Source organism: Eschscholzia californica, unplaced genomic scaffold, assembly GCF_041429995.1.
Source record: "Eschscholzia californica isolate CP2 unplaced genomic scaffold, dmEscCali1.0.p SCAF_3, whole genome shotgun sequence".
Classification (NCBI taxonomy): domain Eukaryota; kingdom Viridiplantae; phylum Streptophyta; class Magnoliopsida; order Ranunculales; family Papaveraceae; genus Eschscholzia; species Eschscholzia californica.
Window position 1 is genome coordinate 51,698,696 of NW_028238420.1, and position 19,274 is coordinate 51,717,969.

General features: G+C 36.7%; 2 protein-coding genes and 1 pseudogene across 2 annotated transcripts; 1 reads left to right on the top strand and 2 right to left on the bottom strand.

The window, feature by feature from the left end:
- Positions 1 to 3,879: 3,879 nt before the first annotated feature.
- Positions 3,880 to 5,142, bottom strand: LOC147551612 (AT-hook motif nuclear-localized protein 17 pseudogene; annotated as a pseudogene).
- A 1,666-nt stretch (positions 5,143 to 6,808) lies between these two features.
- LOC147551613 (glucose-6-phosphate isomerase 1, chloroplastic-like) lies at positions 6,809 to 12,783 on the bottom strand. The gene is made up of 14 exons (XM_086665733.1): positions 11,905 to 12,783; positions 11,338 to 11,460; positions 10,873 to 10,971; positions 10,687 to 10,770; positions 9,971 to 10,114; positions 9,822 to 9,887; positions 9,589 to 9,657; positions 9,417 to 9,524; positions 8,723 to 8,775; positions 8,495 to 8,633; positions 7,945 to 8,101; positions 7,451 to 7,529; positions 7,286 to 7,352; positions 6,809 to 7,122 (listed from the first exon to the last, which is right to left on the bottom strand). Exons 1-14 carry the CDS (start codon positions 12,478 to 12,480, stop codon positions 6,994 to 6,996), a joined length of 1,893 nt encoding a protein of 630 aa, XP_086521859.1. The 5' UTR covers positions 12,481 to 12,783; the 3' UTR covers positions 6,809 to 6,993.
- Positions 12,784 to 14,491: 1,708 nt separating this feature from the next.
- On the top strand, positions 14,492 to 16,873 carry LOC147551614 (14-3-3-like protein G-BOX factor 14 kappa). The gene is made up of 4 exons (XM_086669748.1): positions 14,492 to 15,101; positions 15,197 to 15,319; positions 16,306 to 16,422; positions 16,657 to 16,873. Exons 1-4 carry the CDS (start codon positions 14,619 to 14,621, stop codon positions 16,675 to 16,677), a joined length of 744 nt encoding a protein of 247 aa, XP_086525874.1. The 5' UTR covers positions 14,492 to 14,618; the 3' UTR covers positions 16,678 to 16,873.
- The last annotated feature ends 2,401 nt before the right edge of the window (positions 16,874 to 19,274 follow it).

Here is a 19,274-nt window from a genome sequence, read left to right on the forward strand (position 1 = left end):
GCGAAAATTTAATTCGGACTTGTGTATTAAAATAAAAACGTCTTACTCCATTTCTGTTTGACAAGCTTTTGAGGTTTCGTTTTTCTCTACTAGTGACTGAACATGTGACAGGAGAGAGTAACTCTTGTTTCTCTCACAAGCGGTTCAAGTGGGAGTCCCGGGAGGTGGGTTGAGTATACTTTTTCTATAGCCAATTAAAACCTGAGACCAAAACTAAAATCTAATGAAATAAAGTATTTGGATAGATAGGGGCAAGATTTTCGAGCCTTACTACTCCTATGATCGTGTTTGATCCCGTTTAAAATAAGTTAAAAGTCTGTTATTAGCTTATTTTAGATGTATTTATTAAAAACTTTATGTGTTGGTTCAAAAAAGTAGTTTATGTTATGCAAGGAAATGTCATTTTCTTCCAAAAGCATAACCCACAATTTTGCAACTTTTGTACAATTGAACTTTAAAAATGTAGTTAAATAAATGTATCTGTCTCTTTTGTCAGCATCAATGACAATTTACCACCAATACTATCACTCCACCACCTCTCCTAGCACTTCACCACCTCTGCCACCAGTCCACCACCTCTTATGTTATGGCGCAACTCCACCACCATCACTTCTGCCTCAAGCCCTCAACTCTAACTTTGTTACAACTCCACCACAACCACTTCACTACAATGTATTCGCACCGGTTCTTTGACGGTGACCGAATCCGTATGCCCACTTCTCTTGTTCGGATGAAGTTAGTTCCACCTATCGTATTACTGGGCTAGTTTCATGTATTTCCACATAGAAAAGGGGGATTGCTACATCACTTTACCCTTGATTTAAGATTTGTCGTCTGCTTTCGCAAACAACAATTGTTCATGAAGGTATGTAGTCAGAAAATTATCGCATCGACTTCTAAATCAAACAGCTTGAGGAATATTTTGAGGAAAAAAAAACATTTCTCACGGCTGAGCTAGAAACTAGTAGCTTTGGGAGAAGAAAATAAATACTCATGTGCGTCGCTCATATCATGTTCCTTTCTTGGCTTGTTAGAGCAACTCCAACCTGGGGTGACTCCGGCCTAAAATTTGAATTTTGAGCCTGAGTTGCTCACTCCAACCCGGGTCGGAAGGGGATGAGCTAAGGTAAAATACAGGATTTCCATTTTCCAATCCTAGCAGGAAAAGAGGGGAAACGGACACAACCCCAGCTATCCCCTTCAGTCGACCCAACAGATTAGGTAGGCTGAAAGGTGGTCACATGACCGTTGGGGACTCTTACCGTTCATGTGGCCATTTTCATATTGGTCGTTGGGTGTGATCCAACGGTCAGATTTTTTTATAAATATATATTATCTTTTAATCTTTTTTAAATAAAATTAATTACTTTTTTCAATTAAAACATTAATATAATTATTTTAGAGTTCAAAAAAATATAATTACTTTAATTTTTTTAAACTTTAATAAATTTGTAAAATATTGTTTCAAAAATAGGTCACAGGCTCACAGCACGTGTTTCACACATACACAAGATCACACACATTTTTCGCGCACCCACAAAAAACCTACACATGTGTTTCCCACATGCACAAATTTTAAGCCTCAAGAGAGGCTGGAGTTGAAGCGATTTTTTCACGCTGAGGCTGAAAATTTTAGGTTAAAAAAGTGTTTTTTTGTGCCTAAGTCAGGCTGGGGTAGGAGTTGCTCTTTAGCTACTTGTGTGAATCAGATATTCTTGATTTGCAACTTTATCCTTTAAATGATGGTTAGCTTTAAATGATGGTTTTTTTTTTAATTTGACTTCAATGTACAATAGTAATTACAATGTTGATACATCAAAGATGTGATAAACACGGTAACTGCCAAATCAAACAAGAACAAGCCTAAATCCCTACTAAACTATGGCCTAAAGCCTATCTACATTATTTATGCCCTAATAACCCCAAGTTCAATTTCACATTCTTTAGGGATCGAACCCGGGACCTCTAGAGACCTTTGGAGTGTATGTCAACACTTTAACGACTGGGGCAAACAAGTGTTGACAACTTTAAATGATGGTTAGCTTAGGATAATTTTTACGTCATCAACTTTTGTTATCAGGAAACTGCTTATAAATTACACATTTCTAGTTAAATTAGTTCAAAAAAAATTTCCTTTTCTCATTCAATTCATAAACCTTTGGACTGAGTTAAAACAACCATTCAGGCATTCCTTCAATCCTCAAAAAAAAAAACATAGCCAATAGTAATAGCAATATTAAACAAGAAGAGAAAAACAAAAAACTCTAGGAAGCCATACTACTTTTTTGGTGAAATGAAAAAAACCACACTACTTGAAAAACAATCTTGATATGAGACATAATTGAAGAAAAGATACATAATTGAAGACTCTCTTTGACATGCCTCTAACTCTACCTACCCATCTTTCTTAATTAAAGGCCCCCAATCCAACCCCATATATATATCCATTACATATCATGCATTCTCAAAACAACTTACATTCAAAATACTAAGACCTAGTCCTCAAAGGTGTCTTCTTTTCTTCATCATTCAGCTACCCATGGCTACTCAGCACTACCACCACCACCACCTATCTTGTATCTTTTCTTTGTTGTTCTTTTGTAGTATTTCCTTTGGTATGATTGGTGCCTCCGACACGACAACGACCGTACACGTTGCTCGGCGCCTTTTAGACACAACAAGAACTCCAAAAGTACAATTGCTTGAACCATCATCACCTAAGTTACAAGTCATGTTCTTCCCAAATTTTAGATTTCCAGGATCATTTCCTAAGTTCAGGATTCCATGGCTCAATATTCCTCATTACCCAAATCATGATACTTCAATACCATTGCCCAAGATCAAGATTCCACCATCATCGAAGCATGACGTGTCTCCATTGCCCAAGCCCAAGACTCCGTCAACATTCCCAATGCCCGACGTGCCGCAAGCTGCTCCCACATTGCCTACCCCTGAACTCCCACCACCTCAATCTCAACTACCACCACCTCAAACTGAACTGCCACCACCTCAATCTCAACTTCCACCACCTCAATCTCAACTTCCCAATTTACCTGTATACCCACCTCAAACTCAACTTCCACAGTTACCTGTATATCAACCTCCATCTGAACTTCCTCATTTACCAGTATTTCCACCTCTTTCTAGCATCCCTTCTACTGATCTGCCTGATACCACAATGCCTACCATCCCTAAGGATTTTCCTCTTCTTCCTCCCTCACTCAAGAACTAGTCATTCAACATGAGTTCCATCCCATGGAATTACTTTACCCATTGTGTCTGTTAATTAGATTCCAACATGTCTTTCAGATATTCCAACCGAATATGTATTTCCTTTTTCGCTTGTTTGTTTTAAATAAATATATTATTATTAATCAAACGGGCGGGTCAATTTCAAGAGATTTGTTCATGACAGTACATTTTTTGACATGATCAAAGTTTGTTATTATATGGCACGGGAGTCTTGGACCTACTATAGGTGTCGGCTCAAACTTATACTTATGGAGGCCTTATGAGTTGGTTCGCGGTCACGGAGCCTCTGTTAGGAAAAAATTCTTTAGTCTAAATCTGACTCGTTTGAATGAGTCATCTAGTTCAAATAAAATTAAAATCAGACCGAACTAGCTACTCAACGAATATCAGACATATATTATGAACCTAACAACATTATGAAATTTGATCTGAGTCAATTAAGAATTCAAATTAGTATGGAAATATGACATTATAAAAACTAACTCGTCTAAATTTGAGTTGTCTAAATTAAATAGATCCAAAATCGGACTTTATGTGTTGAACAAAGATACCCATTAATTATGAGACGTCGAGTCAGATCTGACTCGGGCGGGAAAATATCAGTACCTAAATTAAACCAATCAACCATTATGGAAAAGGAAAATTAAATTATTAACATAATTATTACATAAGAATGGATTCAAAATTCAGAAAACCTAATTAAACCTAACCCAGATTGATTGATTGATTTGATGATCAGAATGGAGGTAGTGGTGGTGGTGGTGGTTGTCTAGGTGTTCGGAGTCCAAATAACATCTGAAGGAAGATGATGATACATTGGCATTGACCACGATTCATCTGTTAATTGATCAGATGGATTATTACTTTCTCTCTCTTCACTTCCGGCACCCACATCACCACTTGATATTGAATTCCGATCATCATCATCTTCAATGAGTGGTAAACGATGAAAACTAGGGCTATGAAAAGAAGAGGCAACAACAAACACAGTCCCGGCGGCAATTAAACTACCCACAACTGACCCACCAAAGATATGACCTTGTGTGCCAGCTAGAGAGATAGTAAACCCATTGAAGGATGAAAGAGAAGAAGAGGGAGGTAAAATAGTTGCAGATATTGATAGGAGTTCAAATCTGCCATGAAAAGTAACCGTTGCTCCTGGGGTTATTGATAATGGTTGACGAAGAGAAACATTAGTCACGGTTCCAGATCCAGAGAGAACACAAAGACCAGTATTTTGCCGGCGAGAGAAACCAGAGATGGAAGTTATGATGTCGAGACCAGCCGGAATCTCGAGGAGGTGTGTGCGCATTCCGCACTCATCATCTATGGTGTTTTGGGTTACGTTTGGTTTTGGTTTGTTTTTTGAACCAGGTGGCCGGCCTCTTGGTCTTTTTACTATTTGAGTGGTGGCTCCGTCACTAACACCACCGCAGCCGCCAGAACTACTGCTCTTATTGATGGGTTCGTGTTCGTCGTCTTTTTGTACTTTTTTACTGAGAAAAACAACAATTTCATGATTGTCCTGGTTGTTGTTGTTGTGGTGGTGATGGTTGGTTTGGCCTCCGCCACGGCCAACAATGTTACGAGTTTCATCTTCTTTGGAAGTTTCGTGGTTGTGGTGGTGGTTCTGGTGATGTGGTGGTTGTTGGTGGTGTTGAAAGTGATGAAATTCTAGGAACATGCTATCATGTTTTCTTTTCATATCTCCTAATAATACTAGAACAAAAACAAATGTTAAGAGACAAGTGAGGGCTGCAAGACCCACCAGTCGAGCAGGGACGAAAGTCAGTCTTAGTGATCTGCTGATGCGAGTAGAAGGGCTGCCGCTCAACAGTTGAAAGTTACTCTACGGATAACAGGTTGATCTTCTCCAAGAGCTCACACGGACGGAAAGGTTTGGCACCTCGATGAGAACATAAAAAGGAGGTGATTGAAGTTATATACAAGTAGTAATTGTCATGGTCACTCTCTCTCTCTCTCTCTCTCTCTCTCTCTCTCTCTCTCTCTCCTCCTCCTCTCTCTCTATCTCTCCTCTCTCTCTCCTCTCGTCTCTCTCTTCTCTCTCTCTCTCTCTCTCCTCTCTCGTCTCTCTCTCTCTCTCTCTCTCTCTCTCTCTCTGTCTCTCTCGTCCTCTCTCTCTCTCTCTCTCTCCTCTCTCTCTCCTCTCTCCTCTCTCTCCCTCTCTCCTCTCTCTCTCTCTCTCTCTCTCTCTCTCTCTCTCTCTCTCTCCCTCTCTCTCTCTCTCTCTCTCCTCTCTCTCGTCCTCCTCTCTCTCTCTACCCCTTGTTCTTCCTTCTAGGCTCTCAGTGGATTGGGACATATACAAGGCATTTGGTAGAGATATTTCAAATATCTTCTAATGTCAAAGCACCCCATATTTGAGTATTGGTTTGAAACATATCAGAATACCTATTACACCTAATGTTTGTTTCAAATGTCCTACATATCGGCCTTCATTCGATTGATACTTCTACTAATATTTGTAAACTATTAAGATTATGTTGAGTCTGAACAGAAATCTTACGTGGTTTGTTTTGATGATTTAGTCGATTAGAATCATCGAGAATACAAATCACATCAACCCACATAAAATTTCTACATCGTGAAATATTGTGAAAGGTATCTATGAATATTGTAGTCTAAAGAGTCCACTAATATTCCAATCCACTTCCCTTCATGTTATTTCTTCTTTTGGATTCCGATGGCCATTAAATTCCTTACTTTGTCTCTGTTCATTTGGGGTCTGTTTACTTTGTCCCTGTAAGGTGGGGGCTGTGTGGAATGTTGTGGTTCTTCCCCTTTGGTGAAAAGAAAACAATGAACAATAATAATAGCACACATCCTTTGACAGAAGAAAATGGGAAATGGATTTGACTGATCTCAATCAAATTCACATGTCATCACTACTTGTCGTCCTCTCCAACTAGAAGATAATTGATCCAAGTGGGTGGGGTTGATGGAGTTAGGTTTTGATTTTACACGTTACCATTGATATTAAGCCGAAATCCACATGTTTTTAAACACAGTTAAACAACTGTGAAGAGTCAATGATTTTAATTCCCAAACAACTGTGAAGAATCAATAAACACAGTTAAACAACTGTGAAGAATCAATAATCCACACGTTCACATAATCGACTTGTTGTTTGGACTAGTCACGAACGAAAGTCAAAAAGTCTAAGCACTTCTTATCGTAGATTTACACTCCATCATGAATCTCCAAATGCATCTGGAATAGTCACGAACGAAAGTCAAAAAGTATTGCTCGTTCATGAGTTGTCATCATGAGTTGCTTGCTTGAAGAGGTGAGGAAGTATTGCTTGCGTTCGGAATAGTCCTCTCCCTTCTTCTCCCCGGCTCGATGCCACCAGAATTGGTTTCAGAAGTTCTTTGTCATTTTTCGTCTCTTCACCGGCGACACCAGGGCAACTGTTGTATTCATCACCACACTCATGCTTGGAAATCTCATACAAATAGGTTTAGGATGATTGGTTATTAACAATTAACTTTGTTCTTCTCAGTTCAATTTGTATATATGAAGCACAAAATGGAGAGAGTTCAAAACTTGACCTTCTCTATTATTTATTAAATAAAGTATAAATCAGAGTATGGTAGGACAGTGTTCCATGAGATGAATCAGCTCAAACCTTAAACCAGACTGTAGTGGTTCATGTGATTCAGATTTCGAACACAAGAAATCACAAGAAACAAATAAAATTAACGTAGATAATGATTATGCTTAGATATCGTCAATGTTACATTCCCCGAGGAAAACCCTAATGCTCCGAGGTGAACCACAGTCGCCCTCGGCAATGATTGCTCTGTCATTTGCTGCCATATGCTCGATGATCTTGAAAATCATTTCGATCTGTAATGGATGAGAGAGGAACAATGAGTGGAGCGAATAACATTACTATGTACTTTTTGGTATGATTAGTTATTTTACAATCAGGGATACAAAGTTCACAAACAGCCCAAGAATCTCTTGCGAACATTAAGAGTAGAGGTCTAGAGAGGGATTTGAAGTGTACCTGTTCAGGGGCGTGGCAATGATCTGCGATTTCATCAAGTGTCAAAGGTTCGACAGGATCTTTGCAGCTGAGAAAACAAACATACGAAAATGAATCAGATACGAAAATGAACCCCAAGAATTTTTGCCACAACCTACATTATAATAGTGACTGATTAAGACATACCTAGCTTCGTTTAATACGGACAAAACCCTCTTCTGAAGAGCTAGTACTTCTCCTGCAGCCTTTTTCCCAGCTTCAACACCTAAATTACATCGAAGAAAGTAGGACTGGTAATTGGTTTTCTCATTTCATTTTTGACTTGTAACTCAACGTAAGCCTCGGACCAAACTCAGATTTTGTACTCTTTGTTTTCTCTGACTCGCCCAAATAAGACTCGTGAAAACAATAAATCCCAAGCTATTTCAGGTTCACTCCAGTAAGACTAATTTCAAGTCTAAATTGAAGATTAGATATTTGACTCGATTTAAATTACTATTTTATCCTCGAACTAAACAAAATGTGGATGCACGAGAATTAGATGATTCAGATCCAGACAGTACCAAACACAGAAGTTTTATACACGAATGAGAAATGTATCAAGTGGCAAAAAAAATTTAGAAATTTAGCCTTTCTTGACTTCTCTTCACCACTACAGAGATTATGGCTAAATAGCTTACCAGGTTGGTGGTAAGCGTTGATATTAACAAGTGAGGCATAGATCCCAACAGCTCGTTCATAGAGTGCAATGAGAGCCCCAACTGATCTGGGAGTCACTTCCTGCACTGTGACTGTAATCGATTCTCGGTCATTGGAATATAGAGCTGACCTTGTTCCCTACACAAAGGGCCCACATTAAGCACCAAACAGCCTTGAACATTCTCGGGATCACCTTGGATCCCATGATACATGAAGGTTTTAACTTCTTAACTACAATAAAAAATAAGCACCTTACTTCTTATCCTTAAGTAGTTGTACTTTTAAGTAAGTTGTGGCCCTCTATTCAGTTTTTACCAAATGCAAGCTTGAACTAAGATAAAAAATTGCAAAAACACAAGTAAATACTACTAAAGCTCACAAATCCAACTTTCGCACTTGTCACAGCCCATGGGCTCATGGATATGGAGACTGTTGGCCACCAAATGGTTCTGCGAGGTTCGAGTACGACCTATCTAACTGCAGATTGGATATAATATTTGCAGGATTAAATTTTATATATTAGAGAATAACCTGTAGCATTCCGAAAAGGTAGTCACCACAAGTTACTCCAGGTTCGAGCTCCCAATCATGACCTGGGGGTCTGTCACGTAGAACTTCAATGAAGGTAACGAAAAAGTTATGCACCCCATCTCTTAGTTGCTGAATATAGCTGGACAACAAGGATGTTTGCGGTATCAGTGTTTATAAGCATTGTGAATATACATTAATTTCTAAACAAAATAGCAAGTGAAGACCTACGCATGTTGATCTGTGCTCCCTTTATTCCCATAGACAGAAAGCCCTTGATTCACCTGTCATTAAAATGGAACAGAAATTAAGCATCAAGTTACTATACGCTGGAACATTTTGGTTGATTAAATGGCATAAAACACTTTCAAGAATCATTTCCAAAAGAATAGTTTAATGAAATGTTTAATGAAATGTTTAATGCACGTTCTTGTGCCATAGATTTTCATATAGTTGCATACTTGCATGAACGTCATAGTTCGAGGGTTTTAATGTTTTGTACAAATTTACTTGAAGTAGTAACCATTCTTTACATATTTGCTCAAATGGGAAATGATTAGAGGAAATGATTGGGTGTTTCGATCTAATGGGAGCTCAATAGGACAAAACAGACCATCCTGGACCCTCCAAACAATTCATTTGGCTCATCCAGGTTGAAGCCTCAACGTAGACCCTCTAATGACTTTGAATATGTCCTTATCTATGTAGGAGAAGATATCTTAATGTGAAACTTGGTTAGTTACACCTTTTACCAATGTAACCAAATCCTGAAACATCTTATTAGAACGTTGTTCAGGGGAAATGATCTTAGCCAAAAGCTCTTAGTTGCTTAACCGCCAGGTGTAGATTTTAGAATATACAAGGCAGTTGTCTTAATATGTAAATAGAAACTAAATATCCTTCTATAACCTGCTTGTATGCATACCCGATTACCATCAAGGTCAAACTCCTTTCCAAGTGATTCCATGACCAACTGCTGCAAATACCTGCTAAAAAGTAACAGGCTGTCCTTGTATGGAAGTACAACCATATCCTGTGATAAAACCAAAGTAATCGTTTCAAAAGAACAAGAAAGAAAGGATAGTAAGTATAGAAACCTTGGAACCCACTCCATCGCAGGCCCAATACCAACATAAAGCCAGTAAAGCTGCAGGGTTGTTCTTTATCTGAAAAATACCGAGAAAATGACCGATAAATTAGCTTTTTTTCTAAGAAAAGTGACTCATTGGAGAAGAGTCCTCGTAATATGAATTATAAAGCACGAAAAAGTGATATCCAAATATAGCAACGATTACATAAGAAAAATGATAATTGGATCTTAGTATCTTACCACGGTACTCCTGTTTGCCTCATCCATTAGTGAAGCACCATCAAGCATTTCTCTAATGTTAATTCCCTAAATTAAGAATTCTTAAATAATAAGTAGAAAGTAAAGCAGCACTAATAAACACTAAATTTGCTACATGAAAGAAAACATGCCTGTAGCGCTGCTGGAAGTAAACCAACTGCAGACATTACAGAGGTCCTACCTCCAACCCAATCAAACATAGGAAATCTCGCAACCCACCGCTCAATTCTTGCTGTATTATCTAACAAGGAATTTTCTTGTGTGATAGCAATTCCCTGCAAGTCCGTGGCAAACAAAAGCCTGAGCTAATGCCACTAGTGTGGCAAACAAGGAGTTTATATGTGTGATGATATGCAGCTACAATATGCAGTGAAATTTGTATGTTTTCATGGAAGAGACGAAAGAAACCAAGTCAAACTGGAAACTCAAACCACCATGTAGCGATCTATTACTCAGTAGAGTATTAGTTTAATTTGGGTATGCAAATAGTTACTGGAGAACACGAAACACTTTAACCTTGCCAATTGGATAAAGATCACGAATCGAATATGTCTGCTACTCTACTGGTGGCAGAGGCAGAGATTGTTGGACGCAAGACTCAATAATATTCAAGAAAAATGAACTAAAGAAACACAAAGGGTACAGACAAAGAGGTCCGTAAAGTTATAGAAGAGTAGTTTCCTTTTCTTTTTTACATTCTACTAAACTTGCAACAAATAATTTTATTTATATTTTCTAGTCTGAAAATCGGATCAAATGTATCATCATAAGTCACTTCTCACTTCTAAAATATATATGCTGTTAAAAATGAACAAAATAAGCAGAAATAGAAACCTGAGATGAAAACCTGTTTTGAGAAGTCCAAGCCAGCTTCACGAAATGCGTTTTGCACTTCCAACAAGCCATTTCTAGTTTCAGGTGTACCTCCACTCTGCTCAAAAGATTGACTACTAAATTAATGATAATGTAAAATTAAATTCAGATAGCCCAAAGTTTGAAGATGTAGAGGAAAGGGAATAGTTTCTCCGTATACCTTTGAGATCACTATAACAAGTGTAGAAGCCAGTTCAGGCCCCAACTGTGCAATTTGATGATCGATTCCGGCTGGATCTGTATTGTCTATGAATCTTATCTGCCATTGTTGAACAGAAGAGAAAAAGTAAGGCTGTGCATTAAGAAGAAAAGTTTTACTTGTTCTGAGAATAAATATATAATTTACTCTCTCTTCTCTATACTATAGACACAATCCACCAGAGGAAAGTAAACCATTTCTTTAAGTAAACTAGATTACCACATCAGGAACATCAAACTACAGGTAAAGAAAGATAAAAGAATAGAATGAGCTCATTATTCATTAATGCATCTTTAAAACAACCATCAATACAATAAATCATAAATTTCACATGACAAAACGTGAATCTTTTCACGCAACCATGATATTTATTTCACCAAGCAAGAAAAATACCAGAAATCAAAGTTTACAAGTTTAGGAGCACACCTTCAAAGGAGGATTATCAGGAGCCAATGCCTCTGCAACAAATTGTGGACCTAGAGCTGAACCTCCAATTCCAACAGAAAGTATTTGAGTAAAGCGTCCATCTGGAGATGATGGAGGCTTAATCTGTTCTTACCTCAAACATCAAGCAGGGAAAAATCAAAGTCAAATTACTATAGAATATAAAAAAAATCACTTACCCATATCATCAATCTAAATATACATTTACAAAAATGCATTCTTGCGTAAGTAGAATTTCGATTATTTAGATTAACAACTCTAAGGTCATGTTTGGCACGCAGGAAAGAACTTGCTCATAGTAATAGCAATACATTGTTTTGGTTTGGTCCGAAATATAGTTGTTAGAGATTACTTTCGCAAATTCATATGGAAAGAAAATCGCAAACCCACCCACCCACTTCAGGGTTTGAAATTCCACATCTAATACTTGTCCATTCCCGGGCACCAAATATTGCCTAAATAATCAGAGATGTTCTAAGTTCTAACTATATGGGTTTGAAAAATGACATTGTCTCCAAATTTTAGGGTAAGAATGAAGAAAGTTCTGACCTTGCCACTGATTATATCATCAGCAAATTTGCAGATAGCTTTAAGTGTGTTATCAATCTGTAACCTAAGGTGAGAAGTAGGGGAAAGTGATGAATTACGTAGCCAATAATGACCAACCATTCTCCCTTCATCAGGATTAGCAATTGACCCTTTCTCAAGTTCCTCCATATCTTTAAAAGCAGCTTGAAACTTTGGTTCCATTTTCTCCACAAATTCATCAGTAAATCCAACACGACTCACATCAATAAACAACCCTAATTCCTTATGCTGATACATCCAATCAACATATCTACGCCACAAAACAAAAGAATCCTTCTCTAATCCCTTTTTCTCTCCATGAACAATCTCATCCTTGGATAAATCTGCTGGAACTTCTCTAGCTACAGATTGTGTCCGCTTTAGATCCTGATTTTGACCAACGATCTTTGAACGAAGAGGGTATAAAATTGATGAATCCTTTCGGCTCCACCGGATTGATGAAGAAATCGAAGTCAATCGTGTCGTTGAGGTTTTAGGGAAGAGTTTCTCACTTTTGAAAGTTGATGAGGAAGAGTAGAAACTAGAAACAGACGCCATTAAAGAGAATATCAAACAAGTAAGAAATCACAGGAAACGAAGGAGAAATGTCAAATGGGTTTGCTGAAAAGTTCTCAGTCTGACTCCATTAGCTTGAGGAGTGAAGGAGGAAGTCTGACTGAACTAGAGAGAGAGAGAGAATGGGGGGGGGGGGGGGGGGAGTTTTCTTTCACTTTTCAGTGGTGGGTGAGTCATGATCATGAGTGAAGATGAGAGAGAAACATTATATAATCTGTTGGAATCGTGTGCTTGTGCGACCAAGGGTGGACATATCTCGCACGCAGATTTCACAAACTTCTTTGGGAAACCAATTTGACATTTCACAGTTTAAGAAAATGAACTCGAAGTCTAAGTTTAGATACGGGACCTTCTTTCTTCTTTTAGGCCAAACCTGATATGCTTATATAGGTTTAGTTGATCTATCGCGATGCTCGACTGAGATGATGTGGTGGTAAAGCGTCGACTTTGATGAATGCCACGTGTCGATGTCGTTAAGAGGATAATATATGATGTTTATGTATCTTCTGACACTAATAAATCCTCTAATATTTAACTGTTCGAGTATGAAAGTGGTTCGTTTGCTCTTTCTAGCCTTCGACGTTTCTTTGCTCTGTTCAGGTTGTTTTGGGCTCAGAAAACATCAGCTTTCCCTAACTAATCTCTCAGCTTTGAGCCTCCGACTATATCGTGGCTTAGGTTGGTAAATCACCTCGGGTCCACCTTCCCATATCCCGAGGCATTAGGAATGTGTCGGGATGATTTTCAAACCTCCCTTAGAGCATCTCCAATGCAACACTCCATCTTAGAAACTCTGAGTGCCACCTAGGATTTTTAGAGTTTTTTCTTAAAACTCCTCTCCAATGCAACACTTTATTTGGATCTCTAAGATGACGTGTCGAGGGTGGAAAAGAGATATCTCAAGAGGACACTCTATTTCTAGAGTGTCCTCTTGAGATATCTCTAATTGTCCAACTCATCAATATTTGATTTTCAACCAATAGAAATCGAGTCTTCTATATTTTCTAAAATAACTAATTATTTATTGACAAAAACAATTATGCCACATAAGTAAATAAGATAAGTTTAGAGTTTTGCATTGGAGACAAAAAAAAATTTGAGGATCTCTATTAAGGCCACCTAGGAGTGAAAATCTCAATTGGAACTTGACACATAGGATGAATAGAGATTTTTCTGAGTTTTGCATTGGAGATGCTCTTACTGTTCTAAGACTCGTGATGGAGCTCTTACTCTGTCTCCATTTCGGTGAAAGACTCATGTTGAAACAACCAATTTGGTTTAGGGGAGGCCCCCAAATCAAATCAGTATCTGATCTGGACAAAATTCTTTCAAACCAAAGTTGAAATCTCCCAAACCACGTATGTTGTTCATGTGACATAAATCTTTTCCTGGAACAAGAAAAATAGTTAGAGATAGAAGATAGAGCTAGAGAGAAATTATGGTGGTGGTAGAAATTGATGATGGTAAGCAGAAGTGATGGGTAAAGACTACGAGGGTAAAAACACAAAGAAGTTGAAGTTGAAAACTTAAAACAACGTTGATCCATAGATCATATTTAGTTGACTAGCCAACAACCCTTGTTTGGAGTGGTAAGAGGTATAATCTTTCACCTTAGAGGTCAATGGTTCGAGACAGACGCTGAATAATTAAAAAAAATATTTGATTGACTAAAATCTTTACGTCCCGAAGAGTATTTTAGATGCCCCGAACCGCCACATAAGATTAAATAGTCTAATGGAACAAATTAACAACTTTACTGATACCATCCTAAAAGTAAATGGGTCTAAAAATTTCCTAACAAAACATAATATAATAGAAAAGTAGATATAATAGATCTCTTGTGTATCCAAAAATTTGTTATCTTCAATAAAAATCTTTTTATTTTTATTTTTCCTTATCTCAAATTTCTCACAATACGAATTTCATTGATTTCTTACTAAATTTTAAGATATTTGGAAAAAAAAAAATCTGTCTTTTTTCCTTTTCATTTTGACGTGCCCATAAAATTTCTCCTCGACTTATCTCCCCACTCTTCAATCTTCACCTCACTTTCTTCGCGCAGTCCAACTTTTTCACTCTCTCTCTCTCTCTCTTCTTCTGCAACTGACTTTCTCTCTCTAATGGAATCCCTACGAAGAGATGAATACGTTTACTTAGCTAAAATCGCCGAACAAGCAGAGCGATATGAAGAAATGGTTACCTTCATGGAGAAACTCGTTGTTGGATCTTCATCTGTTGAAGAACTAACTATCGAAGAAAGAAATCTCCTTTCTGTCGCTTACAAAAACGTAATCGGATCTCTTCGTGCTGCTTGGCGTATCGTTTCTTCGATCGAACAGAAAGAAGAAAGCCGTAAGAATGAAGATCACGTTACGCTCGTTAAATCTTACAGATCCAAAGTTGAATCTGAACTTTCAGAGATCTGTGCTGGAATCTTAAAGCTTTTAGATTCTCATCTGATTCCATCTGCTTCTGCTTCTGAATCTAAAGTGTTTTATCTAAAAATGAAGGGAGATTATCACAGGTACGTTGCTGAATTCAAAGTCGGTGACGAACGAAAAGAAGCTGCTGAAGAAACAATGGCCGCATACAAGGCCGCTCAGGTATAATCTAGGGTTTTTTTGTACTTTTTAGAGATATTAGTGTTTAAGTGTGAGTAAAATCTGAAAGTTATGCTTTCTGATTCTTGATTTTGAAGGATATTGCGGTTGCTGAGCTTGATCCAACTCATCCTATTAGATTGGGATTGGCGCTCAACTTCTCTGTGTTTTACTATGAAATTCTCAACTCTTCTGAAAAAGCTTGTAGCATGGCCAAACAGGTATAGCTTTGATAGTAATCTTCTTGTTCATGTTTAATCTTAGGTTATGTTTGTTTTTTCTCGTCTGAATCTAAATCATGAGATTTTAAATCAACTATTTAGACAAGTTAAACAGAGACAAACACTCTGAATAATGACTCAGATTCAAATTCTTAAAGAAAAAACAAGCACTACCTTATCAAGTTCTATTCAGTTGTCAAGAAAGTAATTATTAGAAGTCTGAAAATTTAGCGCTCGTTTCGCTAGACTTGAGTGGATTGAAAGGCACTGTGGCAGTTCAAAGAAATCATGATAGAGACTCTCATTTATTTTCTTCAATTTTGTTTGAATGATATAATATATTCTTTTTATCTCTTCTGCATCAAAATCTCTTCGCGGAGCATAAAATAGTGCGACCTTTATATGTACTCTATGTAGTATTTTGGTTGCTCTAACTGCATTACGGAATCATAATCACAGCTCTAAAAAGTGACTCTCAAACTTCATTTCTTTAATTCTTTCTGGCTTTTTGTTATTTAAAACCGAATAAATGGATTGAAGGGGTATATTTGATTTTCTCTTAATATACTACTTTCTTTTGCTGGGAAACTATTACCTTTGATATAGTGACAGGGACCTTCAATGGTGGAAGACTGGAAGGTCAATACTTTAGATACTGGTATTTGAAATATTACGAATTTAGCTTCTAAGAAACAGTTGCTTAAATAATAGTTTCGCGTTTATCAGTTTCCTTGAAACGAGCATAACCATTGGTTTGAAGCTCAAATAGAATATCTTGCTCTAGCTAGTTTACTAGTTTGACTATTGTGCAGTCATATCCTCTTAAATTCTACCGACTGATGTTGTTTTTCCTATTTCACTTGGCTTTGAGAATTGAGTTATCATTTCCAATTGCTTTGAGCCAGCGCTAAGTTCAAAGACGGATACTGACACGATTATGACATACTCGACTTCGTCTAATTCTCCATTCTCTTAACAATATGCAGGCATTTGAGGAAGCCATTGCTGAGCTTGATACCTTAGGTGAAGAGTCATACAAGGACAGCACTCTCATCATGCAACTCCTTAGGGATAATCTCACTCTTTGGACATCTGATGCTCAGGTGAACTCAAATGCACCTAAATGTTCAATTTTGAAATGCCATTACTGATTAAGAGTATTATGTTTGTGAGCATCCTACTCAAAACCAATCAGCGATGAGTGAAAGTTCTTAGACGTTATATTCGTAGCCGTGAGACGTCTCTTTATCCATTTAGGATTATTTCTAGAGAGAGAGATCTGATGTCGTGCTTTGAATATCAAATCTCTAATCAAGGTTTTCTTTTTCTTTTTGTAGGATCAGCTAGACGAAGCTTAAGTAAGATTACGAGGTGATGTGTTATTTGGTTACCGTCATGGGAGGTGGGCTTAGAATGTCATTTATCATTTAATCAATGTTTTACAGTATGGTTGAAGTATGCTCCCTGAATTGGGTTCATATCAACCAATTACATTGTTGTTTCTGATAATCAAAACTTGATCTGATTTTAAATTCAGAAGTTGATTTCTAGCCATGTTTTTCTTTGATGAGTGCTTGTACTTTATGGTAAGAAGAAGATTACCATCTTTCACTAAAGTTAGGTGGGGTTTGTGTTTTCTTAATTCAGATCTGGAATCTGACTCGAGGTCTTATTAGGTAGCTTACTTGAGTTGATTGTGGGTCTACTCTGAAATTAGATTTCACTGTCTGATTCAACTTGAGATGATAATTGTCCCTCTTAGTCAAAATAAATTGGACTTTGATGGCTCGAAATTTGGACTGGTGCGTGAGTTAAATTCAGACAAGATATTTTGTCAAAGTTCCGATCCACTCTATTCACTCCCCTTAAATTCAGAAGGGAGGGAATGTATAAGGAAGAAGAAGAAAGAGAAATTAGAGAAAAGGAAAAATTCAGAAGGGAGGGAATGAAGAAGATGCAGAAATTAGAGAAAAGGAATTTAGTTTGAAAGTTGCAGGAAAAAATGTCTACAGTGTCCTTTTGAGGGTGCCTATAATGAACGTTGCTAGATCATTTTAGCGATTAATAATGAGTTTTGAATTGCAAGTGGTTTTGCATTCCAATGAGACATTCTAAACTCTTTTTGTTTTGAGTTCTAATTTCATCAAAATAAGGATGTCTATTGGTTAAAGTTTTAGAGAATAAGAGGGGCACTTAGAGTATCTCCAATTGGCATCTAAGATTACTTGTGATTTTTGACAAAAAACACTCTTCAGTGCAACACTCAACTTGAATCTCAATATAATGCAGCAACAATAAAAATTGAGATACCAAAAAAAATTCAACAATTGAGTTTTCTTTTGAGTATCTCAACATTATTGTTGTATCTCAATTGGCACACTTCATCATTTTATATATTAAAATAGAAAATAAGAGTAAAATCTAGATTAAATGTTGAGTTTTTTAAGTGTTGCATTTTATACAATAAAATAGAAGATCTTTTTATTTCTTTTTAACAAAATCTCCATAAATCTAAAGTGGGCACATTGAGTTTTAGAATATGAGTGTCCCAGTGGGGATGCTTTTCTTTTCAGAATTTTGATAATGAATACTTTCACCTTATCCTGGAGTATATCGTGTTTTTGATGATTCTAATTCACTATACAACAAATCACGACAAGCTACATAGGATGTATGTCTAGAGTATGTTTGGATTTTCTTGTTCTATATCGTTTCTAGCTATATAAAGTACCCAAATTTGAGTGGCATAAATTATTATTGGGTTTTGATATAGGAAGAGCATTTTTTAGCAAAAGCAGTGCATTAGATAGGGAGAGCACTCTTTTTAGAATAGGGAGGGATAAATATTTTTTTTAAATATCCCAAATTTATACTTTGGTCCCTCCCATGTCCCATCAAACTATTTTGGACCAAAAGAAGAGAATAGAGAGTATCTTCCTATTCGACTAAACACTTTTTGAGAGAGGAGAGAATTTGTTCGACTTAAAACCTTCGATCAAATTAAAGAGAGAGAAGAGAGATAAACATATCCTGAAAAGGAGAAAAGCCCTAAATCTGTTTGATTCTATCAAAAAGAGAAATATAAAGATAGATACTTAAATCCTAGATGACTAACACAACACTATCTCCATAGAGAGTTTGTAATTATTGTTATTGCTTGGTTTCTCCATAGATTTTTAGGGTTTTAACACTAATTAAAGTAATGGTGGTGTTGATAGTAGCGACGATATTAGGGTTTTGGTTGTTTATGTGAGAGAAATTACAAGTGAATAAAATATTAGATTTATTATTAATTTTTATCTAATAGGGTGTTTGATTTTTTAGCACTTAGAAGTGCTACCACTTACTAAGTGATTATCACTTAGTAAGTGATATAAATTGTAAGTGCTATGGCGTTTGTTTTTCGTGGCTTCTAAGTGCTTGATTTCTGTTTTTATATTAATCTAAATGTTATAAAAATGAGAAATTGTCTATTTTAACCTTAATATATTTACACATTGACATTTTTACTAATTCATTAAGTTCGCAAGTTTAGGTACAAGAGAATTACGGTTTATGAATACTATGTCAAGAATCGCAAGTCATTACGAATTATGAAGGAGAAAGAACTTAGTTGTATTATAGTTTGGGTGTTCAGTGACTAGTGAAGGAAGAAATGCGAAAAAAATTAGAATAAAAACTTAGATGAAGGATGAGTGAAGATGAAGAAGAATCATTGTTAAAGTCGTAAAAAGATTTTGTATTTATCATTTGATTAAGATTTTCTTTTTAGTTATAATTATACTGGTAATTATAATATTAGAAGAAGGATAAAAATGATCTTTTTAGCACTTAGAAAGTAAGGGCATAAAAATAAGCTCCAACTTGGAGCTTACTTTTTTGCACTTACTTTGCCACCACTTACAAGTGATTTTCACTTATTAAGTGAAAAAACAAACGACCTAAAATTGCCGGC